The sequence below is a fragment of the Dreissena polymorpha genome, chromosome 3 (genome assembly GCF_020536995.1).
Source record: "Dreissena polymorpha isolate Duluth1 chromosome 3, UMN_Dpol_1.0, whole genome shotgun sequence".
Taxonomy (NCBI): domain Eukaryota; kingdom Metazoa; phylum Mollusca; class Bivalvia; order Myida; family Dreissenidae; genus Dreissena; species Dreissena polymorpha.
The window spans coordinates 67,802,053-67,824,368 of NC_068357.1; the positions used below are offsets into that span (position 1 = coordinate 67,802,053).

Below are 22,316 nucleotides of genomic sequence, written 5' to 3' on the forward strand. Positions count from 1 at the left end.
ACTTGATTTTTATTTTACTTTTCTATCCACAATAGATGGTTCTAGGTAAATACCAAAAATTATCGAAATCTAGTTATATCAAAATTTTCATTTAAACTGCAGCTTACGTCCTTAATGAACACTATAACATTGTAACTGGGCGCCCAACTAACTTTTGAAGGTTTCATAATGTGAAGACGAATTTCCCAATGTTTCCCTCTGCCCATGTTATATCACCATGTAGTTGACTACCCTGAACACCCCGATACATCGCTGCAGCATGCCCGGAGTACCGGAAGGCTTCCAAGTGTTCATCAAACGCGATGATCTTACTGGCACAGAACTATCTGGAAACAAGGTATGCCTGATTGAATCAACGTTATTAAAATGTGAGCACCTTCATTTATACGTTCATTATTTAAACGTTGTTGAGTATCTGCTACTCCGTTTTATATAAGTGTGCTGTTTATGGGTGCAATTACTACATTACCTAAGCTTTTTAGGATAATTTGTCTGTCCGTACGTACTCTGGGCCACACTTGACCATATATAGATTTTTTTTTTTGAGATCCCTAAGAACTATTAAAGGTACTGTAAACGTAAACACCTGGAGATTCTAATGAACACATATTTAAGTTTGTCAACAAATGTTTAACAGTTTCTTCCCTCGTTAACACATGTTATTACTGGAATAACATAAATATGTTAGGCTAAGGTCTCTGAATACTTCAATCAGGGTATCGACACTCAATTTGTTTAAACTGCTCTGATGTATATAATCATTGTTATAATAACATCGAGCGAATCATATTCCACATAGGTCCGCATGCTACAGATTCTGTTCGCCGAGGCCCTGAAGCAAGGAGCTCGTCACGTAGTTACTGGGGGCGGTCCGCAGTCGGGTCACTGCCGGGCAGTCGCTCTCACGTGCCGCCAGCTTGGGCTGACGCCCCACGTTGTTGTGTACGGGGTTTCGAAGGTAAGTTAGTATGCATGAACACCCTTTGAAATAAATAATTGCATAGCGGACTAGGCGCTGTAACTACTCAATTACGAAATTGAGCTGCGCTGTTATAAATACAGACTACTTTATTTTCATGTTTCTAAATATACTGTCTCAATATTTTGTTAATCGCGTCTATTTATACCTAAATAATAATAGATTACACGGAAAGTTCACATTCTTATAAATAAAATAAAACAACGCTTTAAATTTGGTTCATAAAACCTCTTGCCGCTGCCTTAGGTATAAATTTATCGAGCGTTTGAGTTTCACCTTATACACCTTGGCACTTCAGTTTCCAACAATACCAAAAATAAAATATCTTTTGTTTACCATTCGCGACCCATGCTGAATAAACGCAAGTAGGTATTAAGGGCAATGATATTATTATTTTTGGTTGATATAGTTTGCATTTTACATTTAATACTTGCATTTTAATGAGTATTAGTAAATGATTTAAATAAGTTCCTGCATGTTTTGCTTCAGTCTACAGTGTTAAAGTGCGTTTTAAGTGTCTCTAAGATTTTTACTCAATATAAACGATTTTTACGAGGTAAACACCATAGAATTTTTAAAAGTTTGAGCTGTTTTCGCGCGAGATCCGATGAACTTTTAACCGAAAAGGTCACATTAGAGGTGCGAAGTCAAAATAATCGTTTTTGTGAACGCCTTAGATTTTTAAGTATGGCGCTGATATATATATATATATATATATATATATATATATATATATATATATATATATATATATATATATATATATATATTCCGTTCAAATGCATCTTGCATGTGAAATATCGTTGACTAAATCAGAACATTCCTTTTTTCTAAATTAAATTCTTTAAAAATGATATTATCGGTGCATGAAAGGACTCATGTTATAACACCGTTTTTTTAGAAGCATACCGACTACAAAATGAAACGTATTTGGCTGTTCATTTCATTGTCAAAGTTCAATGAACGTGCCAATTTGATTTAAACGTACAAGCTATATACCTTTTTTCAGTTATTCACTGCCATATATTAATAATTTTGAAAATTATTGCAAAAAGCACGTACGCATTTTGTTTTATATGACGAAGAAAGCAGAACTCGGTGCTAAAGGCAACACCCTGCTGTATCGGATGGCGGGAAGTGAATTGTACCTGTCACCTCCGTGCTCGTACGGGGCGTTCAAACAGAGAGTGTGCAGCATGGCAGGGTATATCAGGTCCGTACTCATGCTTTGTCGTAGGGCTTAGAGTCGTAGTAAAACCAATTTTCCAACGTTATTGTGCACACCGGTCTTATTGACGTAGTTAAAACGCAGTCAAGTTACCATCTATTTATAGTATGGTTGTCCAAACGTGTGATTGATATTTTAATGGCTATAAGAGTCTGTTTGCCGGTCACAATGGTACGAATTTAACATGTGTGTGAACAAACAGCACAATATATCAAATTTCTGTCATTAATTGTATATAACTACAACAGCGCCAAGTACCAGGAGCCGTGTTACTGTATCCCGGTGGGGGGAGCCACGGCCTCGGGAATGTTCGCGTTCATCTCGCTCTTCCAGGAGCTCATTGACCAGGTACATACGTGTCAATGCTATGCTAGTACTGCACAGTGGGTTCCCTCTCCCTATTCTATAAATATAAACCGCGTTATGGAAGAACTTGGCTTAAAGCATTCGCGTAAAGTGCCCTCCTAGATTAGCCTAAGAAGTTCGCGCAGGCGTATCAGGGACAACACTTTCCGCCTACAATGGAATTTCAATAAGTTGAGACCTCATTTAAACGAAAATTCCATAAATCGGAATTGAGTGTTGGTCCTGGTCAGCATGTGCGGAATATATTCAGTTTTCCCAGATCATATTATCCAAGGTACATCTGAGCGCATTTACCATGCCAGAGTCTGCGCCAATAGCACACATTGTGATACTGTTTATATTTGCTCCATTGACATGATACACATATTATCTGAGGTCCGAGTCTGCGGCAATACCACTCACTGTGATACTGTTTATATTTGCTCCCTTGCCATGATACACACATTATCTGAGGTCCGAGTCTGCGCCAATACCACTCATTGTGATACTGTCTATATTTGCTCCCTTTCCATGCTACACATATTATCTGAGGTCCGAGTCTGCGACAATACCACTCATTGCGTTACTGTTTATATTTGCTCCCTTGCCATGATACAAATATTATCTGAGGTCCGAGTCTGCGGCAATACCTCACATTGTGATACTGTTTATATTTGCTCCATTGCCATGATACAAATATTATCTGAGGTCCGAGTCTGCGACAAAACCACACATTGTTTTACTGTTTATTTTTGTTCATTGCCATGATACAAATATTATCTGAGGTCCGAGTCTGCGACAATACCACACATTGTTTTACTGTTGATTTTTGCTCCCTTGCCATGATACACATATTATCTGAGGTCCGAGTCTGCGACAATACCACACATGCGTTACTGTTTATATTTGCTCCATTGCCATGATACACATATTATCTGAGGTCCGAGTCTGCGGCAATAGCACACATTGCGTTACTGTTTATATTTGCTCCCTTGCCATGATACACATATTATCTGAGGTCCGAGTCTGCGCCAATACCACACATTGTGTTTCTGTTAATATTTGCTCCCTTGCCATGATACACATATTATCTGAGGTCCGAGTCTTCGACAATACCACACATTGCGTTACTGTCTATATTTGCTCCCTTTCCATGCTACACATATTAACTGAGTTCCGAGTCTGCGCCAATAGAACACATTGTGTTACTGTTTGTATTTGCTCCCTTGCCATGATACACATATTATCTGAGGTCCGAGTCTGCGACAATACCACACATTGTGATACTGTTTATATTTGCTCCCTTGCCATGATACACATATTATCTGAGGTCCGAGTCTGCGGCAATAGCACACATTGCGTTACTGTTTATATTTGCTCCCTTGCCATGATACACATATTATCTGAGGTCCGAGTCTGCGGCAATACCACACATTGTGATACTGTTTATATTTGCTCCCTTGCCATGATACAAATATTATCTGAGGTCCGAGTCTGCGGCAATAGCACACATTGCGTTACTGTTTATATTTGCTCCCTTGCCATGCTACACATATTAATTAAGGTCCGAGTCTGCGCCAATAGAACACATTGTGTTACTGTTTGTATTTGCTCCCTTGCCATGATACACATATTATCTGAGGTCCGAGTCTGCGACAATACCACACATTGTGATACTGTTTATATTTGCTCCCTTGCCATGATACACATATTATCTGAGGTCCGAGTCTGCGGCAATAGCACACATTGCGTTACTGTTTATATTTGCTCCCTTGCCATGATACACATATTATCTGAGGTCCGAGTCTGCGGCAATACCACACATTGTGATACTGTTTATATTTGCTCCCTTGCCATGATACAAATATTATCTGAGGTCCGAGTCTGCGGCAATACCTCACATTGCGTTACTGTTTATATTTGCTCCCTTGCCATGATTCACATATTATCTGAGGTCCCAGAGGTTTATATTTGCTCCATTGCCATGATACACATATTATCTGAGGTCCCAGAGCAAGGCTCAATTGATAACTGCAAACGTTTTATTATTCTTGGATAAGGCACGGGCTTAATGCATGTGCTTAAAATGCCATCCAAGATCAGCCTTGTTTATTCCGGACAGGCTTATCAGGGACGACACTTTCCGCTTAAACTTGATATCCGTTAAAAAGAGACTTACTTAAAACGGAAAACTCTATAAAAGAGTCGTCCCTGATATCATTATTATTATTGTGTTATTTAATAGAAAATTATACACTGGCCTTTGTTCGGGAAGGTCAAGCGTAAATCAATCATAAAACATTAAGTTCGTTGTTTTCCTGAAATGGATTTTTGCGTTCTACAAGTGCTTTCAAGTTGCTCAAGACTCAAAACGGAGCCGATTGGCAACAAGAGTTGTTTACAGTTCAGTGTACATTTTATGCTTCATTACCTCGATGCGCGCTAATCAAACGCCTTCAATGAATATTTCAATTTCACATTTCCTTTGTTCTTGAGCATTTCCAGTGTCTGCCTGTATATATTTGACAATATATTTGAATCATGTTTATCATGCCCCTTTCAAAGAAGTGGGGATATATTGTTTTGCTGGATGTCGGTCGGTCTGTCGGTCGGGCGGTCTTTCTGTCTGTCAGTTGACCAGTTTGTTTCCGTTCAATAACTTGTGAACGGAGGGATCGAGTGGCTTGATACTTCACATGTCCATTGGCCTTGGACAGTAGATGACCGCTGCTGAAATTGGGGTCACTATGTCAAAGGTCAAGGTCAATATCACCATTAGTGTGAAAATAATTTCCGATCAATAATTCGTCAACGAATTGGCCGATTGGCTTGATACTCCCCATGTGCATTGTCCATGGACAGTAGATGGCCCCTATTGATATTGGTGTCACTAGGTCAAAGGTCACTGTCACAATAAGTGTAAAAATCGTTTCTGATCAATAACGCGTCAACGAATTGCCGAATTGGCTTGATACTTCACATGTACACTGGCATTGGACAGTAGATGACATCTAATGAAATTGGGGTCACTAGGCATTGGACAGTAGATGACCCCTAATGAAATTGGGGTCACTAGGTCAAAGGTCAAGGCCACTGTCACACTAAGTGTGCAAAATCGTTTCCGATCAATAATACGTCAACGAATTGACCGATTGGCTTGATATTTCCCATGTGCATTGGCTTTCGACAGTAGATGACCCCTATTGAAATTGGGGTCACTAGGTCAAATGTCACTGTCACAATAAGTGTGAAAATCGTTTCAGATAACTCGTCAACCAATTGACCGATAGGGTTGATACTTCACATGTACATTGGCCTTGGAAGGTAGATGACCCCTAATGAAATTGGGGTCACTAGTTCAAAGCCCTGTTTTTGGGGAGGACATATGTCTCCGACCGCGGAAATCTTGTCTATACTTCATGTTTTTTACCAACATTGACGTTTAACAGGGGCTTTATGAGAACTTTGATGACATTGTCGTGACTATAGCGACCGGCGGCACAGCAGCCGGCATTGCGATCGGTAATTATCTGACCGGATCCAAACTGAGGTAAATCAAATATTAAAAATGTATAAATTGATTGTTGTCCTTCTGTTATTTTTTCATTTCAAAGTATATTCTATACTTCGAATAAATATTACATAATACGTTTTTCAATATGTTCATGAAATTGTCAGGTGGCAACTTATTCTAATTTATATTTAACATAAAAACACGCGTATCAACATGTCTATCGCATTTTATCGAAAGCCATTCATACGGATGTTTATTAGCACACAATTTTGTATGAACAATAATACAATAGTGTTAATCATATTTGCCGAACATATACTACTAACCATTTTATACCAACTTAGACGATTTTTTTACTAGAGTTATCTAGGTTATGATACAGCGGATTAACTTTTTACTTGGTTATGATACAGCGGAGTATTAAAGTGTCTATTTCTTGCTGACTTCCGTCCCTTTAAAGCTTTTGGAATACGGGGTTTAATTCATGTGCGTTAAATGTCGTCCCAGATTAGCCTGTGAAGTCCGCACAGACTTAAAAGGGACGACACTTTGCGCATTTACTGGATTTTTGCTAAGGAGAGACTTTCTCTAAACGAACCACACAATAAAGGCCTGAAGTATCGTCCCTGGATAACCTGTGCGGACTGCCCAGGCTAATCTGCGACAACACTTTACGGACATGCATTAAACCCCGTTTTTACAGAGCGCATCTCATTTTATGTAAAATCATTTCTTTTAGAATCCACGCAGTTTCTATCTTTCTGAGTAAGGAGAAACTGACACCGTATGTCGACCGGATGTTGTCGGACATAGGGCTCTCCGTGGGAACTGACGATATCATGGACATCGTGGAGGGCTACATCGGAGAGGGATACGGGACCGCTTCGGACGAGCTTCTAGGTAATGGGCATGTTTGCCATTTTAGGGGTTGGATCATATGCCGTCTCCTGTCTATGTAATGACGTGTATTGTATAGGTCACTGGTTACCCGCCTTACATGAAACACAAGGGTACGGTAACACGAATGGCAATGCATTTTCCTAAACGTTTTAATGGACCACGGACCTATACAAACAAACAAATAAAGCCACAATCTATGTCATAACGTTAACTCAATGGCCAATCGCAAAAGGTACTTTTTAGCCGAGACAGTCTAGTGGTGTGCCGGTGCATGACTCCCCCCCCCCCCCCATCCGTGGATTTTTTGAAACCAAAAAACGTCTTTGCTGCATGCTGAATATCCCTTATCTCACGTTAAGCACACAATTATCTGCTCCTTGAAGTTGATTTATATTATTAATAACAATAAAGATGTGATTTTACAATGGACGTAAAACATTGTGATGAAATCTACAATTTCACAGAGTAGGATTTACATTTTACAAAAACTGAAATGCATGTTTAATATGACATTACTTACAGTCTAAAGCAATAGCATCAATGAAATTCTTTGCTGGGTCCTCTCCATTGTTTTATTTTTATTTTAGAAATATAAATAAAATCATAACAATCACCCGTTACTGGAGATACACGTTCAATGAAAGCTGTTTGTAACAGTAAAATCTACATGGCACATACTAGGGTGACATTGTGTTTGTCATTTGGAGTTAACGATATTTTGCAACTTGTAGAACCAGTCGGTTTATTTCAGAGACTATCACTAACGTTAGCGCTAGCACAGGCATACTTCTAGATCCCTGTTACACTGGAAAATGCGCGCAGGGGTTGCTCGAGGAGCTCAAGAAAAATCCGACACGATTTCAAGGGAAAAGAATCCTATTCATACACACCGGTATACACATATATGACCTGCGTCATGCGGAAATATGTCTTATGCCGTATGCGGCCAGCGTAGCTCCATTCAATTCTGCGCATTCGCACAGTCTGGTTTGGAGCTAAACTGTCCGCTAATAAGAGCACGAAACCTTGCCTGACTTAAATAGTTTATAACGGACATGGTAGCTCCTGACCAGACTGAGCGTCTGTCGCTACGAATGCCGCATGTGACATAAGACGCATTTTCGCCCGACGCTGCTTTGATGTAGTTTTACTGTAAAATACAAATGACTTTTATTATATATTATCTCCATGTATACGTGTAAAAATAAGTTATCTCCTTCTGTCGTTCATGAATAAATATTTTTTAAGGCGGTATATTCGGGTTGTTCAACGGTGAGATGGACCGCGTGGTGAACCTTCCGGGTAACCATGCCAACAACATCAATGAGTGGCCAGAGAGAGACATTCCTCTAGATCAATGAAATAAATGTTACACTGATCGACTTAATATTAAGTACCGTTTTAAACAGACAAACATATACATTTGTATTCATCATCTTCTGTAACCATGGGAACAATATCATTGTGTGGTAACGTGCCAGCGCAGGTCACATTCCGTGAGTTCTATTAAAGTCTGGAGGTTGCAGCTATATAATCCTATTTTAAAGCATTTAAATCTGACAAAGATAAGTTTGCCTTATCTCCGGTAACCACAACACCAACATCATTAAGGAGAGGCTTGAAGAGGACATTCCTGTACCCGCTATGAATTCACTGAGATCGAGAGACGAATATTGCAAAAGAACGCCTTCATGTCGCGTTTTGTTTATAAAATTATGGTAGCGAATGTATCAAGTGCATGCAGTTGGTTTAAAAAAAAAATTCTTAGTTTTCAAATATAAGAAGTTATATATTGTAATATTCTAAAAACTGTAAACACACTTAATATGTTGAGCAAAATGTTATGTTATTGTGGGTCGAAATCAATTTTCATGAACGTGTTTCATATAAGATGTAAGGAATGATGCTACAATTGGTTGTTAATAATACAGATATTAAACATAGACAATGGCATTTTTACATATGTACCTTCTGATTAATGTAATTTATCCAAGTTTCGATTTTGTTTTTACAAATGATCACCAAATATATATATATATATATATATATATATATATATATATATATATATATATATATATATATATATATATATATATATATATATTTTAAATTAATAAAAACAATATCTATACCTATATTATTAAATCCTGTATTTTCTTGATATCTATGCACGCACGATGCAATGGATAACTACGCTTACACATTTTAAATAATTATGACATTTATGAAATTGTCTGATGTATGTCATGCGTAAAAGATAGCATACATAAACACGAACAATTACCTTAAATGCATACAGGAGCATGCATAATACCCGTCAAAATCTATAAAAAATGTAAATGAATTATATTCTTAAAGTATTGTGAATAGTGAAGTGAATATAAGCATTTGCATGACGCAGAGAAGCTTAGCAATTGATTGGAATATCACAGAGTCTAGCTTATACTCAAACTATAAACATGCAACTATGGGATCATAAATATGATATACAACACGGCACCCAATACGTTTATTCACAGCAAAGGTTTACATTTTATATACATTGAACATTAAAACAAAACTTTTTCGAAGCCGATACTATTTGTTATTTCTTAGAATTCTCCCATGTATGTTTAAATTGTTAAACGTAAATGTTATCATAGATGTTATGCATTATTTAAAACGTACGTACACACGACCTTTCGTGCTCACTAATCGGTAATTTAAACTACCGGATGTTTTTCATATACATATACAGCATAACCAACCTCACTGTACATTGATGTATGCAAAATGTAATATAAGGCTATACATATAACATCTTAATAGATATTATAAACAGCTCCATAAGTCAATATTCAACACAACATCCCAATAATATCTAAGGTATTGTCTGCAGAACGTTCGCCATTCAGTTATTATACACATATGTTTTTTTCGTTGCAGCTGCTAGTGATTCTACATAAATGTATCTTCAGCATTGAATAAGTAAATATATGGCCAAACAACAACTATGTATATTAAGACAGACACGAATAAACATACATGTAAATATGTGAAAACATACCGATCAAAAATACAACGGTTTTCAATATTTTCCAAAGATTATAGTCTATGACCATGCAAAAGGCGGGGTAAGCGTTCAGAGTGGTGCATGTATGATGACATTCATAGTTTTACATATAAAGTGCATATACAATATGCAATATAAACACGTGGGCATGATTTCATAAAGTAAAAAAACATTAACAATATGTTCCCATTTCTATTAAAAATAGAAATAATTTAATATTGTTCTTTTAGTTCACAATTTGTAAGCATTCCATTTTATTACGCTATAAAATATTCGTTTGAAATTCAGAGCGGCCGTTATGTATTTTAACAGTAATATTAGCATTTATACGTATTTTATGCTCTTTAAAATAAAAACACAAACAATGACAACATTTTGTAATAAAACAAATTAAATAAATTGTAGCTTAATACAAACAAAACTAAAACTAAAATCTGCTGTGTGAACTACTAAACTACAATGATCATATCATATAATTAGCACAAACAATATACTTCTTTATCATAGGTCGTTGTGGGGCTATCTTCAATAATTAGCTCTGTGTTGTATCATTGTGTGCATCATGTATACCGGTGAAATGAAAACAACACAAAATAAAATATAAACAATATCCACATTAAATAACGTCACGTTTTTTAAAATGTACTTATATACATATTTATCCACAATTTCTTAAAACAAGGTTCGTATTTTGGTAATAGTGGGGTCGATGAAAACGGTACCTACTTTTATGTTTTGAAATTAATAAATGAATATGCAAACACTAAATTGAAATGGTTGTGCTTAAATGGTCCGCTAAATAAGAAACACGAAATTATTTTCAGATGAGTTAACTGTTTTTTATATCGAATATTGCGTCGTAAAAGGCTTTCAATCAGAATGAATGCTGACTTTATTAACGATGCCATCATCTTTCATAAGTAAAACATCTACATTAAACTTTGAAAATAAAGTATCAGTTACTGATGTAAAGATTGGTGCTTGTTAGTATGGACAAATTAACTAGATAGAATTAATAATAATGTTTTGTCAATTATATATAATTTGGAATTGAATGGACATCTCAAAAGGACATCAGCTCAAATGAAACTAAATCATGTTAAGTCAACTGAAATATTTTTCTTAGAAATCTCGTTAGTGTTTCAATCAGTCCTAGCCTTTTGTCGTAATCAAGCCTGATCGCCGAAGACACATCGGCAAAAAAAAGATGCGAACAATTGAAAGATATCAAAACATATCGACTAACATTACTATATAAACATCACTTAATCATATCATGAAAAGAATAATAATACAAACCAAGATTTGGCCTGTGCAACGTAGTCCTTGGCGTGTTTTTGCTCTGACTCTATCAATTTTTTAAGCAATCCTGGATCATAGTTTAGCTCTGAAAATATAGTGAATTTTAGATCGGTTTAAATTCGCCGACAGTATGTCAATTAAGAAGCGTTGGAACAGCTATCTCTCTAATTCAACGATCTCTTTCATAAGTAAAATCCGAATATACCGGTATCTAATTATCGTTTAATGCCAAGTTTATATACATACACACATTATATTAAAAAGTGAAGGACTAACGGATCGATACAGTTTTCAATCATGAGTTAAAATAGTTGGAATAGTTGAAAGAACAAAATGCGCGTGGATATCAAATATTACCTGCTGTTATTGATCCAAAACAGTAATGACCATTTAACTCACCATGAAGAGCATAATCGTTCGAAATACATAATTCGTCATATTGGTTTTATGTGTACAATTTAGTATTGTAAATATTTAGCAGCTGTTATTTTATATACAATGTAAATCCTTCACAATTAATTTGTTTGTTTTACGTGTAATGACTTATGTTAATAAGGTCGCATGCGCTGAAAAGAATATGCAGCTCTGTTTTGATCTAACAATATTTTGTCCTTTATAAAAAAAAACTTTATAGTTCATGTTTTATCGGGATAACGTAAAATCAGGGAATACAGACGGGTTACATTCGTATTTCATTGCTGCGTCTTGCAATTTACAGCTACATAAAGTACCAAAACTTTCTGATATCATCATTTGTAGATTTCCAGCCGTTCCACTCTTTTATTACATTACGTACAATTCCATAGAGCTGTACCAGTATAAAATTCGTATTTTAATAATGCATCTTGCAATTAAGAGCTACCGGTACCCAAAGTATCAAAACTTACTCAAATCAGCATTTGTAGAGTTCCAGTCGTTCTTCCATTTTATCACATTACGTACAATTCTATAGACATGTGCCAGTAGTATAAATGGAGAGGGGATAAATGGTCTGTCGTACCATTCCAGCATCATACTGTATAAATGGAACCTCCATATTCTCTCTGATTTCTGTTGAACCCTTTCAAACATGTAGCTACAATAAGTGAAAATGGTTTGGTTATTGACGCTGTATTTATTAATATATCTACACTTTTCTGTAGCGATGGTGTTTGGGGGATAACAAATCACAATTCATTCTGGATTGTGTCACTTGTATTGACCATTACGAATATTATGCAAGCCAGACCCTTAGCAACAGATCTAATAATTACTAGTTAAACCATATTCTAGTTTTGAAAGTTACCGGTAAAGCATGGCATATCGTTTTTGCACTTATAAAATGCTTTACAAGGATATTTGATTTACTCTTATTTGCATTGGTCACGACAGACTTTATCATGTGCATTTAAGCATAAATAATGTTTCCAACAAATAAAGTTGTGCAAAGTGAACATAACAAAATCTTGTTTCAGCCCACGTGGAATACACTACATCTGATACCAGAAATGGACTTACTGATACAATATAGGGAAAGTGACTTGAGAAAATATGTAAAGCTCGTATTTTACATGTATGTTTACATCCGAAAGTCCCTTATTTAAGACCAGTTACCAATACCTTAACAATCCATGATGAAACATACCAACAAACCATACAAATGAGCTGGTGCAACCACCATGGAACGGTCGATGCAAGGCATTCGGTATATGTGTATTACATTGACTTTCACCATCAGATAATGAAGCACAAATAATTGTCGAAAAAACAAATAATGAAACTTCTGTAGTTTAATTTGTAATATTGTTTTTAAAAAGATGAGACAATGTAATGACCGTGACAGTATCGCTTATACAATAAAGCGCTTAAACGTAAATATTCACATGTAATACAAGATTAAGAAAAATACTCTTTGTTCAAGTTTGCTTGCCAAGTTACAACGTTTTTTTTTAATCTTTAAATGAAAGACAAGTCAATGTTATAATCCAGACTTAGGCATTTATAGATTCTGCATTTGTGTTTGAGATCGGTTTTCACGCTTTCTTAAGCCTCATAATATCACAACACCCTACACGGTATTGTACATATATTTTACCCTGCATTTTTGCCATTAGTGTCATTTCTATATGTAAATTTTGGTTATGGTCTGCAATCTATAATACAATAAATTTTCTCTTTGCAATAACTGCTTTAATGCTTTTGAGTTCTAATTTATTCATTTCAATATTGGTCTAGCTAAATACAAACAAATTACACCTCTTTACATTGATTGATTGTCTTGGTTGACTTGGACTTGGTGCTAATCATGGCTAAAAACCATTCAAGAACCATCTTTGATTTTTTGGGCACAACTTGGGCTGTTGCTTGGAGTGTGGCAAGAAACAATATTCGCAGTAAATCATGCTAATATCATACGACCATTATACTAAGTTACACAATTCCATAACGAATAGTGCGATTACATTATATATACCCCGCAAGATTCTCACTTGCGTAGTCAAATATAGATTTCTTAAGTGTTTCAAACCTGATACTAAAAATACAATTGGTTAGATAAATATTCGACAACTGCCGTTTTTTGTAGAGACATTTCAAAAAGAAAAGCCAGAAAGTGTCCTATTTGGTATTGCTCATATTTAAAAGAATCACAATAGTGAAAATTTGATGTTTGTGTTATTGCGCTTTTAATCGTTTCAATGATTTCTTATAGTAACTAAATAATACATTTTACCTGAACATGGCAATCAACAGTTTGACCAGTAAGACATCGGTTAGTAGCATGTAGAACCTCCAATAAATAGAATCCAGTACTTAACTTCGGGACATCGCATGGCGCCACCAGCTGGACGCCAGATACTTTCATTTCTGGTACATCTTAATTCATTGCCTATTGAACATGATAACAAATATATAGATTAAGAACTGACTATATTAACCAGTGTCATACCAATTTGGCAATTGTTTCTTTCGATAGCCTTTTACTTGTGGCATTGTTGTGTTCCTCTAATACAATATAGAACGATGAATGCACAAACATAAAATAGCGATGAACATTTCTGCACAATATGAAAATGAGACAGCCTGATCATGTATACATTTATCTATGTGTATTATTAGTTACACGGCTTATTACGTACCCCATGCAGTGTTATAGAGGGTAATGAAATTAGTATTATGCGAGAGCGTAGATCGAGTTCAATATAAATGTTCTACGATGTATCACACCGTGCGGTGTAAGTTAGAAGCCGTGTAACAAATTTATTGCACACTTTTCTATTCTTTCTCCAGTATAAACATAATAACTGTTTTCTGGGGAACAGTAAGCTTGAACATACTATCTGTTAAAATAAAACAAAATGGACAATTTCTCCTTAAATCGTTCACGTTCAATAGTTTTCAGTTGAATTCTCTCTTGTGCAGTATAATATGATGTGTTACTCTTATTCCAACACAACGAAAATACCAGCTCAAAAGTAAGAAATACTTAAAACTACCACAGTGGTTTGTTGTTAATTGTAGATTTAGTGGTAAGGCTTTTATTGTATGCATTTAAACATGCACGTTATCTGTTCTTACAAAACACAGTTCAGGTGCTGATTGTTAAATTTAAAATTGTATTTACGTGATATTTTATTACAACGACATTTCCTAATTATCTCAGGTACTAAAGTTTGCGTTTGGACTATGTTCTCTTCCTACAAGTAATGTTAAAATCATCGTGTCCCTCGTTCATCAACGCTTTAAGCCTCAGAACCAGCGCAATGTTTGATTATTTTAGAAAGACATTCTTACCAGAGTAAGTATTAAGAAGTCATTACATATGACCATAAACAGAGAAGCATGTAATATTCTATTTGAACGGGGCTTAAATTGTGTCATTTGACAGTCAACTGAACTAACAGAAAGGCGGACAGTTACTTTGTGTTATCGGTCAGTGTCATAATAATTTATTTTTTCATCGCAAACAAATTAGACAAGTGTGACCATTGCATTTTGTTGTTCTTTTTTTACAAACATCGAAAACTGTAAAATCATTCGTGGCACAGACTTTGATATTAAAAACATGCATAAACAACCTAAAACATACAAGCAATCTGAATGAAAACAACCTTCAAAAAACTCCAAGTATGCTTCCCCAAAAATCTGCCAGTACGGCATGTACACTATTCTTTGTAGGAGTTTTACTGTTGCTGGAGAGTTTGGATAAAGGTTCGCGTAGTAAATGATGCCGAAGGATTGCATAAAAACCAAGAAAATCCCAAGGAAAACAACCAGGTCGAAGACCTGAAAATAAAAGAGAATACAGAAATATCATTCGGGTTGTGTGAATAGGTTAGCGCTATTAAATAAGGAAAACTTACCATTTTTTCAATCAAAATGACCTTGAGACCTATATGTTTCTCCACAAGATAGTTTTGAAGGAAGCGAATGTGAAACATTGCAACTGTGAAACTGAAAATAAGCATTGACAGAATCAGATATTGTTACTCACATCTGAATGCTGCACCTTGTTTTTTGCTTTCAATGAAATGCCGTTTATAATATTGTCATGTAGTGCAGGTTATAATAAAACAACATAATTAATATAATGAACACAAAACGACGAATTTATATTAACTTAAATATTGTTTCTGGCGATCAAGATGTGTTTTTACACTAATTGGAATGCGGGTCAGCGGTAAAAACATGACACATTACGTTAAACACCAATTAACATCGCATTATCAGAAAGGAGGCAAAACTGACATACAATAACGTTGCATGCTTTACAAAAAACGTTTTCATTTTCCGAGTGGCGAAAAATACAATTATGACTTATAATTGTATACGGATACAGATTTTGACGTGTCATTTTAAGGTATATTGGATAAATGAATGCAACCGAAATTAGTTTAACAAATATGATATCTTGCAAGATTAGAAAATCACCTGTAGAAGTAACCAACAGAGCTAAATTGATCCTCTCCTTCCAAGGTAAATCGTAAACAAAGGATTATGATGAAAATGATGTACATAGCAAGATAAAAACGGTTCCATCCAGAACTCAGCCAGTTGGGAAGGAATGCGAATTCAGTTTCTTGATTGGTCTTCATCTGTTTTGATTTCGTTTCCGCTATTTTACTCTTTGATTCATGAATGCATTTTGATATAACTGTTTATCATAATTGATAATGACCAAATGTCGTGTGCACAATCCAAAATCGACGCTCCTCGGTCATATATCAAGTTCTTAACTTAAGACGCCGCCATATACACACCGATAACTTGTAGCTTCTCATTGCCAGATTGATTTTCCCTTTTTCACACAAATAATTGTAATAAAGAACACAGAGAAGTGAATTAACAATGAAATGTAAGTCCAAGTACACCCCGTAAACCATTGCAATTGCAAGCATGGTATCGTTGTTGTAAGACACGCATGCGTAGTTATCGCTCATGTATATACTTTAACCCATTTATGCCTAGCGTCTAGAAAAAAGGCCTTGGCAAACAGCGTAGAAACAGATGAGACGCCGCATCATGCGGCGTCTCATCTGGGTCTGCGCTGTTTGCTTAAAGGAATTTCTGTAAGAAATATTCTAAATATAGAAATAAATACACTAGACATCCCTAATTTTGGAAATAAATTGATCCAATTAAAAAGGATGGGAGAGTTCACTAAGCATAAATGGGTTAATTGGAAAAGGTGACGTTTACCTGTTGATCTGATAGCTTTATATTTTGGGTAATCGAAGTTAGTAGATTCTATGCCATGTTTCTTTGAAGAACACGGTTTACATAAGGTTAAACTATTGTGTGTTTCTTATGAACGTCGGAAACAATAATTAAGAAAGTCCAGAGGCCACGGTGAAAGAAACGTCGTGGGTGGGGTATTAGGATGATGGATGCAAGTTGAAGGTTCTAAAGTTTATAGGAACTAAATACATTTAATCAGCATCAGGGATGTATCTGTATGATAACCAACATGTTATGTATATTTTGTTATTTTTATTAAGCTGATATTAACCTGGCTAATAAGTTATCACACGGGCGTGATATGCACTGTTAGGTTTTAAGAGTTATTGACGAATGGAGATTAAATCTCGGATCTCGTATACTATGACGAGGTATTTGCCATATGTTATCGCCAACAGTGATGACGTACGGATACACCCAAAGATCGGGTCGTACTAGTTATGAAACGTCTGTGACCAAATAATACTCATTGACAACTTGCCTGAATTACGGCCTACTCTCGTTGTTAATTAACATGAACGTGACAACGAAACGGAATGTATTGATGATATAATCGGGATGATAAATCAGGCTTCATTCATAGCATTTGATAAGCATATTTTAATCTTGTGATACTTTCTACCACTGTATAAATAATCTGTCATCTACAAACTTTGAAATAAATAAATGACAGAAGCCACATTGAGTTCGTGAGTGATAGGTCAGTTTTTGTCGAGCTACCGGTATCATGTATACATGTATTCGTGATTGCCTCCTGATTGGTTGGCTACACAGTTTGGGAAAAATCATGACGTTCCGGTGTATCTTTGCGTTAATCTTTGACCACTCCATGTGTCTGCTTTTAAAGCTTCTGTAACGTTTTGGAATATTCATTACCTGGTCGGACTCGAAAAAACAGCGTAATATACATATAGTTTTTTTCGGGTCGAGTCGGGATGCTTGGGAACCCTACGGCAATTGTTCGTATTGTGCAGGAACCCATCGCAATTGACTCGGTATCTTGTTACAGCCTTCTGCAAGGCTTCTTCAACTTTGTCCACCACGAGCAGGTCTTCGAGGAATTAACTCAGAGAGTTATACAAAAGTGACGAGCGGATTCGATCTTACTCAATCACACATTAAGAGTAGGTGTCGATTTTGAAAAGCAAGATTCAGAAGCCTTGCAGCAGTCACAAATTGTCAACTTAAGGAACGACAAGAACGTGTTGTAACTTATAGACGCAATCGGCATCAATTTTACCACTTTATATTGATACAGGGCAGGGATAGTCTACCGAAAACGATGTTCCGCGAGGCTATACAATAATAAAACATTCGAGTTCGAATGAAGTTTTAACTTTAAACTATCAACACCGAAGTTGGAACAAAACAAATAATCGCCATGTGAGAAAACCTGCCGGAATCTCATTTCAAACTAATATAGTGAAATCGAGTCATTCAGATGCAAAATGTACCAAATGTTCAATGTCTTCAATGTTTTCATATCCTCATAGAGTTTTTGTAACGTATAAATGAAGTTGAAGCCATTGGATATAACAGCAACACTTTTACATCGTCCGTACTCCACAGTGGCTTTTGCTATTCTTGCGGTATCTAACGTCTATGCATTTACTTTTGGGAATGTGTTTTTCAAAGATACATAAATTGTTAAACAGTACACAAATATAACACGATTCTATCGATATCTCTGTCCAACATAAAAGAAAAAAAACTATTTACTTGCTTATTTACTTGCTTATTTTGCTTATTTTACAATTGAAAAAAAACACACCAAACCAACATCGTTTATAAACTACAACTTATTTAACACCATCGTAAATCACTCAAAATCAACGAATATTTCGTACAATATTTAGGAAAATTTAACACATAAAAAAGCAGTGTTCCTTTTTACAATAGCCAAAATTTCAACGCAAGATGTGGTCTTGTAACGTATTGACTTTGAATCTAAGCATGATTTTGGTTCACTTTAGATTTACAATATATTTGCAGTGAAACAAGTATTAATCAATAAATGGTTTACAATATGATGAATATTTCAAAAAAACATCGATATCACGTCACGTCCGGATAAAAAAACTTTAAAAAAAGACGTTAAGTTAAAAATGGGAAATAATTAATATTTCGGTCATACATAAAGTAAATTAAACAAAAATAGTGTGGTAGAAAGCTTTAAACATTCTCTACATTTACATATTAAAAATATCATCGTTAGTTATTGTTGACGGCAAAAAATGGACAATGAAGATTCAGCGGTCGCGCAAGATCAACCGGAAGTTCTTTCAAAAATCAAAACATTTTACATTAACGAATCTCGCCTGTTGAAGAAAAAACTAAAAATGGAAGAGAAAGCAAGGAAAATAAATAATTATGAACTTGCGCCAATGAAAATCAATTCTAGCGGGGGCGAACAAGAAGAAGACGTGGAAGTCAGAAATTACAGTTTGAACGAAAATGTAAATATGAAGAAGAAATTGAGATCTAATGAAAAGGAACCGTTAGAGATTATAAAAACAAACGGAGGAACAAAACTCGTACTAAAGACAGGTACTTATAAACTGTTAAAATTTGCTAGCAAAAAGTATTTTTCAGACAATTCACTTTATTATAAGTACTTATGTAAACCAGCAAACGACAAAAAATCAAATGAAGGGGAGCTTAGTAATAAAGTCGCGGATGAGAAGAACCACTTGCACACGTTTAACATGTACCACACAACTTCCTCATGTTTGATAATTGGTAGAAACGTGGCTCACGTCTTTGACACAGATCTTCCAAATATTCTCCAAATAATGAAAACTGACATTCAGTCAAATAATACATCGATAAGTGAATAAAATGTATACGTGAAACAGCAAATACTGTCATATTTGGAGAGTAAAACGCCCGAGCTTCCATCACCGAAAATGTCTGTAACGTATGGAGTTGATGAACCTGACACGCTTCGAGACAGTAGTATTGCACAGGACTCCCGAAAAGAAGAGAATAACTCCCAAGTAGTAGAGAATGTCCCCCCTGTAGACGAGAATGCCACACTAGTAGTAGAGAAGGGCTCCCGAACAGTAGAGAATGCCTCCCCGAGTAGTAGACAATGACTCCCGAATACTAGAGAATAAAGTGGTCACGGATATCGAAATAGAGACAGAAGCTAAAGATGAATTGACTGACGATACAGAGACTGATTTAGAAGAAGAAAGTGAGGCTAGTTTTGATATTGACTGTGCCACCCAAACAGACTCGGTAGAAAATGCCATTCTAAAGGAAATGCAGATGATAAATGAACTACTGTTAGATACAAAATTCCGATTGAGTAATTTTCAACAGGAAAATAAATTGCAACTTTCACAATTAAGAGATGAAATTGCATGTGTTAAAAATACAATCTCATTAGCTAACCAGCAATCAACAGATAAAGTAGAAACAATAAGTGAGAGTACGGATAAACTCAGTAAAAACATGAAACAAGCCAACGACGCACTTCACAGGAAATTGCAATCAGTGCATGATAATATAACGAAGATAATCCCATCGACAGTGAATATGGTGGTACAAAATGAACACAGTGAAAGAGCTACAACGGAAAAACCTCAATCAGAAAAAAGTAATAATAACGGAAGCGGAAATGACACAAAAGAGAGAGAACAGTCTTCAACGGAAGAACAACTCAAAGTCAATACTGATATTGTGGACACGGCAGAGAGAACAGATAAAACTCTAATAATAAGTGACTCAATTCTAAGTGGTATTAACAGACGTGGATTAAATAGAAATACACACATTAAAACTCTACCAGGGCGGAAAATAAAAGACATTCGTTTGACACTGGATACCTTGGACATGACAAAATACGAAAATTTAATAATATATATTGGTGGTAATGACATGGCGGAAGGAGGCGACGCAAGAAAAGCATACCGTGAGATAAAGCAACTGCTAAATGAACTTAATGGACATAACTGCACTGTATACTTATGCACAGTTGCTCCAAGACGCGATGCAGATGTAGTTCCACTGAATGACATAATTAAACAAACATGCGAAGAAACAGATGCTCAATCTATTGATCTGTATACATCATTTATTTATGGAAATGGTAACATGGTTCAACATTTGTATGGCAGCGATGGGATACATCTGCACGCTAGAGGCTGCAGTACGCTAGTGGCTAACATAAACAAAGCCGTGAACATAATTAAGAAGAAGACGAGCGGGCAACAAGATCGACAAGCTAATCGTAGCGAAACCCCTCACTCTACTCAATCCGGAAGTAATGCAAACGTTAGTTGTACTCCTGACCAAGACAGTTCGAGAAACGGCGATTCACGTGACAATCAGTTCCGAACCGGAAATTATGTCTACAAAAATTATGCACCAGGACGAGGCTCTAGGAAGTGCTATTCACGTGATGTAAGAGGCAGTCTTCAGAAGCAAACCGGAAGTTACGGCTACGGAGATCATGCACCAGGTCATGACTTGCGGAATGGCGACGCACGAGACGGGCGAGATAACTATCAGACGCAACCAGGAAGTAACGGTTACCGCAGTTACGCATCTGATCGAGGCTCAAGGAATGGCGATTCGCGTAACGGTAGGGATGGTCAGAAGAACAATCTATACCGATATCAGAACAGTAGTAATTATGGACAGCAACAAAGACATTGTGAGTACTGTCATTACAAAAATCACTACACCAGTGAATGCAGACGATTGAGTTCTGCTCAGTAGGAACGCGTAGACAGACACAAACATGTTCTGATACACAACAAATTTAAATTACTAAACAAGGTTTGTGAAAATTGTATTTTTAAGATTTGTATATGTAATGAATCAGAAATAGTGCTAAAATATGGTGTTATAGACCGAGTCTTTAATGCCAGTATTAAAATTTCTGATTACACAGAACAATGTCATAATATGTCATGTAATAATAATAATGTTTCATTCTCAAGCCCTATTGCAAATGAAGGATTAAATTTTTGCGAGGATAAAGATGATTCAGCAGGGTCTACCTTAGAATTTTCAAAAAAGGGACTTCATATCGTATGTTTAAATATTCAACACTTTTTGCCAAAACTTGATGAAATTAAGTACGTTTTGTTGTCTGAAAAATGTAATGTGGATGTTATTGGTTTTTGTGAAACATTTTTGAACGAAAATGTGTCTGATGTAAATTTAAATATTCTCAATTTTACATACATTCGTAAAGACAGAAGTCAGAAAAAGGGGGGCGGAATCTTGCTTTATATAGGTAACCATGTACCATTTAAACATAGGCCAG

At 35.9% G+C, this 22,316-nt stretch overlaps 1 protein-coding gene across 1 annotated transcript; it reads left to right on the top strand.

Annotated features, from left to right (window-relative positions):
• Positions 1–228: 228 nt before the first annotated feature.
• On the top strand, positions 229–8,720 carry LOC127874610 (uncharacterized). The gene is made up of 8 exons (XM_052419060.1): positions 229–337; positions 800–958; positions 2,065–2,192; positions 2,456–2,555; positions 6,002–6,102; positions 6,806–6,966; positions 7,718–7,858; positions 8,215–8,720. Exons 1-8 carry the CDS (start codon positions 260–262, stop codon positions 8,325–8,327), a joined length of 981 nt encoding a protein of 326 aa, XP_052275020.1. The 5' UTR covers positions 229–259; the 3' UTR covers positions 8,328–8,720.
• The last annotated feature ends 13,596 nt before the right edge of the window (positions 8,721–22,316 follow it).